The sequence below is a fragment of the Austrofundulus limnaeus genome, unplaced genomic scaffold (assembly GCF_001266775.1).
Source record: "Austrofundulus limnaeus strain Quisiro unplaced genomic scaffold, Austrofundulus_limnaeus-1.0 Scaffold55, whole genome shotgun sequence".
Classification (NCBI taxonomy): domain Eukaryota; kingdom Metazoa; phylum Chordata; class Actinopteri; order Cyprinodontiformes; family Rivulidae; genus Austrofundulus; species Austrofundulus limnaeus.
The window spans coordinates 556,947-565,436 of record NW_013952457.1 but is presented as its reverse complement, the minus strand read 5'-3'; the positions used below and the strand labels follow the sequence as shown (position 1 = coordinate 565,436).

At 39.2% G+C, this 8,490-nt stretch overlaps 1 protein-coding gene across 1 annotated transcript in view; it reads left to right on the top strand.

Moving 5' to 3' along the window:
• Positions 1–8,283, top strand: part of usp4 (ubiquitin specific peptidase 4 (proto-oncogene)) — a 9,685-nt gene extending 1,402 nt beyond the window's left edge. Inside the window, exons 3-22 of the mRNA XM_014009051.1 lie at positions 23–153; positions 236–362; positions 457–602; positions 1,252–1,313; positions 1,477–1,623; positions 2,087–2,204; positions 2,333–2,506; positions 2,605–2,763; positions 2,856–3,080; positions 3,217–3,300; positions 3,392–3,486; positions 3,574–3,756; positions 3,847–4,061; positions 4,166–4,363; positions 4,452–4,522; positions 4,601–4,716; positions 4,805–4,954; positions 5,789–5,892; positions 6,146–6,234; positions 6,375–8,283. Of these exons, the coding sequence (XP_013864505.1) occupies positions 23–153; positions 236–362; positions 457–602; positions 1,252–1,313; positions 1,477–1,623; positions 2,087–2,204; positions 2,333–2,506; positions 2,605–2,763; positions 2,856–3,080; positions 3,217–3,300; positions 3,392–3,486; positions 3,574–3,756; positions 3,847–4,061; positions 4,166–4,363; positions 4,452–4,522; positions 4,601–4,716; positions 4,805–4,954; positions 5,789–5,892; positions 6,146–6,234; positions 6,375–6,497 (2,717 nt within the window). The 3' untranslated portion in view covers positions 6,498–8,283. The remainder of the gene's footprint in view (positions 1–22; positions 154–235; positions 363–456; positions 603–1,251; positions 1,314–1,476; positions 1,624–2,086; positions 2,205–2,332; positions 2,507–2,604; positions 2,764–2,855; positions 3,081–3,216; positions 3,301–3,391; positions 3,487–3,573; positions 3,757–3,846; positions 4,062–4,165; positions 4,364–4,451; positions 4,523–4,600; positions 4,717–4,804; positions 4,955–5,788; positions 5,893–6,145; positions 6,235–6,374) is intronic.
• The last annotated feature ends 207 nt before the right edge of the window (positions 8,284–8,490 follow it).

Genomic DNA, 8,490 nt, shown 5'->3' with positions numbered 1-8,490 from the left:
TTATTTTTGTTTTGTCTTGAAGACCAGGAGACTCAGACCCTAAAAGATCACCTTATAGATGAGCTCGACTATGTCCTTGTACCAAATGAGGCATGGAATAAGCTTGTCAGCTGGTATGGCTGCCTTGAGGGCCAGAAACCCATTGTCAGGAAGGTAATTGTGGTAATTCCTTCTTTTTTCATTTCACAATGCAAGGCACTGACTGATCTCTCTAAATATCGTCTCTCTTTGATAGGTGGTTGAACATGGCATGTTTGTGAAGCATTGCAAGGTGGAAGTCTATCTGCTTGAGCTGAACTTGTGTGAGAATGACAACATGGACAATGTCATCACATGTCATTTTAGTAAAGCTGATACTATAGGTAAGGAATGAAGTCATGAGCGTTACATGAGCCAAAATCTATTTTAGATCTCTGGCCATATTTGTTTTACAGATGTGCTTTGTTGTATTTCTAGATGCAATAGAGAAGGAGATGCGTAAGTTATTCAATATCCCTTCAGAAAAGGAGACCCGACTCTGGAACAAATACATGAGCAACACCTATGAGCAGCTGAACAAGCCAGACAGCACTGTACAGGATGCTGGGCTCTTCCAGGGGCAGGTAGTTCAGGACTTCATTCAAATTACTTTAAGAGTACTGATGACCCAGAGCACCTCACAGCCTATTTTATATTAGTATACTTTGTGCATACATTATTCATTTATAGTCATAAACAAACAGGACTATCATGGAGCCTAATGCAAAGCTGCACATTAGCCCTACATTAAGATGTGCATTATTTTTGTTGAGCCTGTTGAAGAGGTTAAGTTATGATTAAACTGTTGTGTGTTTTAGGAGTATCTTTTAGCCTTAGGATAGCAAGCACTGTGTTGTAAATATTGTTTCACTTCTAAATGAATGTTGGACTTGGTATAGGGAAGGGAAATATGTTACCATAAAATATTATGTACTATACTATGACCTTGCACTTATCAAATGAGAATGACAGTCAGGAGTTAAACATATAAACAAAATTGATATTTACCAAAAAAAATAAATGAACTCCAGGTCAATCTTTTCAGCTTWAAACTAGAGAATAATTTACATTTTTAGATGATAGGACATAAGACATAAATTTGGTATAGCTCCTTGCACCTAACGAAGGTTGTCCTCAACTGACTCTATTATCTTTAAACTTCAGGCAGAAAAAGTTTTGATGTTATAGACAGGAGTGTAAAGTTTAGCATTTATTCTGCTCGTCTCCCTGCAGGTTCTTGTCATTGAGCGCAAGAATGAGGACGGCACGTGGCCCAGACAAGCTTCCCATTCCAAGTAAGTGATATCTCTATCTCTCTTTTCTCTCCATATAGCCCTTCAGAAAGTATTTTGTATCCCACTGCAGACTTTTATAGTAATTAGTTGAGCATGCCAACAAGAGTTTAAGATCATTTGTAGGAACATGCTTTTCTGAGAGATGCTTGTTTTTGCTCATCAGATCCAGTGCAACCCCATCCCGAAATTTCACCACCTCCCCAAAGCTTTCCTCAAACTCATCAGTCAGTATGTCCTCAACAGTAACCAATGGAGACAGCAGCTGTAGCCCTGGATACACGCTGAACAACAGCACCTCCTCTAGCAACAGGCAAGGAATCTTTTCTGTTTAAGTCCACTGATATTTTCCTGGTATGGTTATTGTTTTCAGCGCAGTGTGTGGAAAGTATCAATGTGAAACTAGCACCAAAAATTAGAGTTACTGAACTGAAGAGCTGTTTTGTGAGATTGCAAGATAAATTTTACATGTACACCTTTCTACAGTCATTCAGTTTATATTTTGTTTTAAAATGCTTCCTTTGGCTAGGTTAGTTGTTTATATTTTATACATCTTTAAATAACAGCAACAAAAGGCTTTTGCAACAACTGAGTAGTTATTTGAAAGCAATTAAATGCAAATAAAAATCAAAAAGTTATTCATGTCAAAATACAGTACATAAATTAAAAACAGGTTTTTTTCATTAATATTGCTTAATTTTAAATTAAGCCTAAAATACCCTCTTCGTGTTGTATATTTGAAGGTACCAACATTAACAAATACGTTTTCACAACAGATTTGGAAGCTACAACTCGTACAGCTCCTCCTACAACTACAGAGATTCACAATCACAACCTGGCCTGTGTGGTCTCAGTAATTTGGGCAATACTTGCTTCATGAACTCTGCTCTCCAGGTGAGAAAAAATGTCACAAATAAATTGGAATAAAAATAAATAAAGATACTGGCTTAACAGCTAATATTTAGAGGAAGTTGATTTACACAATTTTGTTTAACGTGTTTGTCTAATCTGCTTCCCTCTAGTGCCTGAGCAATGTGTCTCCACTCACAGAATACTTCCTCAATGATCAGTATGAAGCAGAGATTAACAGAGAGAACCCGTTGGGAATGAGGGGTGAGATTGCTGAGGCCTACGCAGATCTAGTAAAGCAGATGTGGATGAGCCGCAGTAGTTATGTGGCACCGCGCACCTTTAAAGTGAGTCGGACAAAGTATTCTGCAGAAAATATGTCCAAATGAAGAAGCCTCCAATCAAAGGCAAGTAAAATTAGTAACAACTATCCTTTTTCATCCAGACCCAGGTTGGACGCTTTGCTCCRCAGTTTTCAGGCTACCAGCAACAGGACTCTCAGGAGTTGTTGGCCTTCCTGTTGGACGGGCTTCACGAAGATTTGAATCGTGTCAAAAAGAAGCCTTACCTGGCCCTGAGAGATGCAGAGGGCCGCCCAGATGAGGTACATTTATATTTATGTTTGAATGTACGGATCTGTGAATTACTGGTTTATTATACAACAATAAAATGTATTTTTTATTTGTGGGATTATAGATTGTTGCCAAGGAAGCCTGGACGAACCACCGCTTACGCAATGACTCAATAATAGTGGATATTTTCCACGGACTTTTCAAATCAACACTGGTGTGTCCAGAGTGCGCCAAAGTGTCTGTAACCTTTGACCCCTTCTGCTACCTCACGCTGCCTCTCCCAATGAAAAAGGACCGGACCATGGAGGTCTTTCTGGTGCGGTCAGACCCTCAGTCTAGACCCACACAGGTGAGTCCAAATCAATCTTCTGTCTTACTGCAAAAAACTTGGAATTACAATTAAATGAAAGTAATTAATATCTGCTACTAAGGTTTTTGTTTTGACAAATTGCTTTTTTAAAATTTATTTCTTTATTTTTTGTCAGTATCAAGTGGTGGTCCCCAAACTGGGCACAGTGACAGACCTGTGCAGCGCCTTGTCCAAACTCTGCGGAATTCCTTCAGAAAATGTTAGTAATTTTTTTTCTCCTTTCTGATTTGTTTAATTRTTGATACTTGGAATTTGTCTAAATTTGTTTTCATGTCTGATTGTTTTTATAGATGGTGGTCGCAGATGTTTACAATCATAGGTTTCATAAAGTTTATAGACGAGATGACGGCCTCAACCAAATCATGGAAAAAGATGACATTTTTGTGTAGGTTTTACTGGTCTGAAATTGAGCTGATGTGTTSTCTGCGTTGGCAGTTTATTGTGATGTGCTTCCTTGTGTCGATGCTTGCAGGTATGAAGTACAGGAGGAGGACAGTGAAAGGATGAACCTGCCTGTTTATTTCAGGGAGCGCCACTCGAAGCATGTTGGAAGCTCTTCAAGCACCTTACTRTTTGGCCAGCCTTTACTCATCAGCGTACCCCGGCATAACCTGATAGCAGATGTTCTTTATGACAAGATCCTGGAGAGAATTGGGTGAGAATCTAGTCTGGATGACRGAATAAAATACCAGATTACAGTGAAGGTATAGACTCAGTCTGATGGGTTTCCTCTGGCCCGTTGCAGGCGATATGTAAAACACACACACAGCCCTAACGGTGAAAGCAGGGCGTCTGCATCTGCCACCTTGTCCAGCTGCAGCCAGGCTCCTGAATGTTCCACATCATCCAGCCTGGGTGGCTGTGGCAGCCCCCAGTCAGAGGGKGCCTCATGCAGTGCCAGCTCCAGTAATGGCAGCAACCACTCAGGGACGTGCAGCGAAGCTAACGGGATCTATGATGGTAAGCAGCTGACATGAACACTGAGGAAATGGCAGTCATAGGAGTGGAGGCAAGAAAACAAACTTTTATAAGAAATTATAAAGATGTTTATTTTTCTCGTTCAGGAGAAGAGGAAGCCATGGACCACCAGGTGAGTCCTGAACCAGAGAATGGCCAATCGGAGGAAGAGGAGGAGACATCTGATTTGGAAAACGGGTCCAGAGGAGAATCAACAAAGCTCTTCACTTTCAGCATAGTCAACTCTTACGGAACAGTCAACATCAGCCCGCTGCCTTGTGATGGAAACGTCCTCAAACTTAACCGTGAGTGCTGAAAATTGAAGCATCTCTTTTAAAACTTTTTTTAAACCACCTTGTGTCAACGCAGCTTCTTCATCTGTTCTCCCTGCAGCACACTCTACTGTGGCGATCGACTGGGACACAGAGTCAAAGAAACTGTGTTATGATGAGCATGAAGCAGAGGTCAGTGGGTTCATACTCCTCTGCTCTTTTGACCAAATATGTGAACAATATTTACATTTTCTGAAACTATTTGTTTAGGCCTATGAGAAACACGAGAGCATGTTGCAGCCTCAAAAAAAGAAAACCACTGTGGCTCTGAGGGAATGCATCGAGCTCTTTACGACAATGGAGACTCTGGGAGAACATGACCCCTGGTGAGTTTTTTTTTTTTTTTGTGAATTCTTGGTGAGAATTGTCACTTTCCTGCTGTTTGTGTCAGCTGAATCTAATCTTTTTGTGTAGGTATTGTCCAACATGTAAAAAACATCAACAGGCCACAAAAAAGTTTGACTTGTGGACGCTGCCTCGCATTCTGGTTGTTCACCTAAAGCGTTTCTCCTACAACCGATGTTGGAGGGACAAGCTGGACACACTGGTGGATTTTCCCATTGGGTATGCTTTCAGGGTTTTTTTCCCAGTGATTTTAAGTAAACAAACAAAAAAAAAGTAAACAAACTGAAGGCTGTTGTTAAACATTGTGTAAACCTTGGACCATCAGTCCAAAGGCAGGAATTATACTATTCCCACTTCCTGCCAATTTGGACTCTTATGTTTTAATTTTTAAAAATAGCTTTATTACAATCAACAACCAGCTTAAAAGTCAAACAAAATAAAAAGTATTTTTTATCGCTTTTTTCCACTTATTTTTGAGACATTTTAGCACTTCATGTAAAAGTATGCATTACAGCAGTTGAATTAAAACAATCCTTTTAAAGGGGATGAATATTTATAAAGTCACTTGTTTTACGTTAAGTTTATTTTTCATGGTTTAATCTGTAGAAATTAGGCCAATTTATTTTGACCATGATTGATTTAYGGTAGTAATAAAAGCATATAACGTGAACACTGTAGTACGCATTGTATCTCAGAACTTGGATTATCACTCAAAGAAACCATAAAGCTATTGTTTATTTTCCTTGTATGTTGTAAAAGCTCTCTCTTAAGTTTTTTTTTTTTTTTTTGGGGAAAGTACAAAGTTTCTTCTGTGCTTAAAAAGGAGAAGTTGCCTCAGGATCACGAGACTTGTTTTGAAACTGGATCTACCAGGAATTAACCAAATACTGTTACTTAAGTTCTAGCTTCAAGAAATTTGCTTTAGACAAAAAAGAGCAGGGGATTACTTACAACATATGACAGGCGATATGTTGCAATTTTCTTTTTAAATGTAGTTTTTATCTATTTTTAGGCCTTATTTTTACCCTTTTGTTTGTTTCTGTGTTTTTCTAGGGATCTAAACATGTCAGAGTTTGTTTGTGACCCAAAGGCGGGCCCTTACATCTACGACCTCATCGCAGTTTCAAACCACTATGGAGGAATGGGAGGCGGTCACTGTAAGTCACAGTTTCATATCCAGGATTTATAAAATAATCTGACATCACAATTTTTTGTGTGGGTGAAAAACAAAACAAAACAAAACTACCAAACAGTCCACACAGTTTTAACATAAACTGCTTTTRTCGGCAACCAAATTCAGCACTAAAACATGGAAATGTGTCAAAAACAAAGCATTATTTTGTCTGTTATTCCAAGTAAATAAACTGCTACTTATTAGTTTGCTGACGCCGTGCTTTCTGTGTGAGACAGACACGGCTTATGGAAAGAACAAAGTGGATGAAAAGTGGTATTACTTTGATGACAGCAGTGTCTCGTCCGCCTCCGAGGACCAGATCGTGGTGAGTTTTGACTTTAATTATTGTTTGTCAGCATGATAATTAAAGCTGAAAGTTCTCTACCTGTTGGTTCTGTTTTGTGGTGTCTGGTGTCCCTGTTGTTGTTTTAGTTGTGTAATTTTAACCCTGTCATCCTGTTGTAGACTAAAGCCGCCTACGTGCTGTTCTATCAGCGCAGAGACGAGGAAAGCCCCTCCAAAGCTCAGTCTTCAGCCTCGTTGGGAGGAGCCCCCGAATCAGCCGATGACCACATGGACACAAATTGAGGAGCTCCCGACACACACACAAACACACACACATGCACTGAAAAGCATATGGCAAACGGACACTTGGAAATGCACACAAAATGCTTCTTTTGTGACTGAGGACTCCACAGACTTATTAATCCCTCCTCTCCTGCATTTTATTTGATTTTTGTCTCGTATGTTTTTGGCTTGAGCCAACAGCCTTGTCTGAAGAGTGAACTGGGAGCCTTTCTCTCTGCGGCGGGTGGCCTGTTGATTTCTGGACAGAATTTAATAGTCTGGAGCAAAGAGGAATTTAAATAAATATAGATCCTCTTGCTGGATGACCGAATGTTAAGTGCCCTCAAAATGTGTAGATAAGCAAATGTTTTTGTTGCCCATAAGAAGAAGAAGAAAAAAGAATCAATTATTAAAGAAAGAAAAAGCCAAATGCTCATATTGTTTGAACCAAAGCATTTCTAAGTATTTATGAAACAAAGCAGACATTAGAAGATCCTGTTCTAAATTTATTGCGATTATTCTTGCTGTCTGGGTGTATATGCAAACTTAACAAAGAGATATGCACACAGAATGATAAATACCACTCTGATAAGAAGACTGCAACCTGGTTTTAGGTGGATCCATGGGGTTTGTGCTGCTTCAGATTAGCTGTGGCAGCTTTGCTCCAGGCCTGCTGGTTCTGTGTGGCAATCTTAAACTCTTCTTTTCAAGGTTCGGAACATCATCCGTCAAAGCTGTTCTGGCCTTGTTCTTATTTATTTTTTCTCCTAAATTCGCAGCCTTGGCTACACTGTCTCTGATGCCCTAAATGAAGAGTTCTACCCTGCTAACATTTTTCTTTTAATGTTTTGTAATGAGTGGCGTTGGGGAAGAAGCGGCCTTTCTCTTCCTGCATCCTGACAAAATAAGATCCTTTCAAACCTTCACGAGAACACGACCCACCTGCCTGTAGTGCAGCTAGCCGTAGCAGGAGTGTGTGGTGTGGCTGTAGCATTAATGGTTCTGGTCCGTCGTACACCTGACGGGTCGTTTCACCGTCTTTTAAAGGAGACATCGATTGCTGCCTGATTAGATCCATAGCTGTGCTGCAATAGCTTGTCCTCATTAGTTGTGTACATTCATGCAGCTCTGTACTGAAATGGCTGTTATTTGATATTTTCGAAGCACATTGAGTGAAATGAAATAAACTAGAATAAAAGTGGTGCTTTATTCATGTAACTTGAACTTTCTCCTGATGATGAGGAACGGCGGAGGCATTACTCCCACAATGTCAGCAACTTGAACTACTCCACAGCTGTTGAGTGAATCTAATTTATTTCTGGTGATTTACAAAAACAGCCCTTTTTATTTTATCTTTACAGGCATACATTGATGTAGAAGAAAAAACTGTCAATGCAATCAACCGAGAAAGTGAGTTTTCTTGTGCTGAATGTGAAAGATTTGGTAAAAGCAGATGGAATTTAAAACACAAGTATCTACTTTTATAAAGTCTTGATCTGTGGCATCGTTGCCCAGTGACATGTTGGGTCTGTCTGCTGGTCTACAGCTGATTGCCAAAATATAATCTTTAATGTCCTTTATTAGGAAAGTGTTATATCTTTAATCATAGTCTCTGTTCAAAGGCAGATTTACCAAAAGCAGAAACTTCTGACAGCAATTCAAGATGTGACAATTAACCCAGCAGATGTAAAATAAGAATCATTTGATTTGAAACAGGTGTACAAATTCTTGTCCACATATTTATCCAGTTTGTTTTTAAATGAGAAAGTATTTAAATCCATATTACAATAAAGACTGGAAGCCTCAATTTTTTTATGTTTGAAATAATTGAATGAATTTCCATCACACAAATTCTAAATTAAATGTGTWCATGAACTGACTTGTTTAAAAATGTACAAAAACGGACGCATCATGGTGCTTTATTTTGAAAAGAGGTTTTCTGGAGTGGTTCTAAAGCAATATCTTACCCGATTATCTTAATTCTGACTAGATTAATGAACTAATGGCTAGTTAA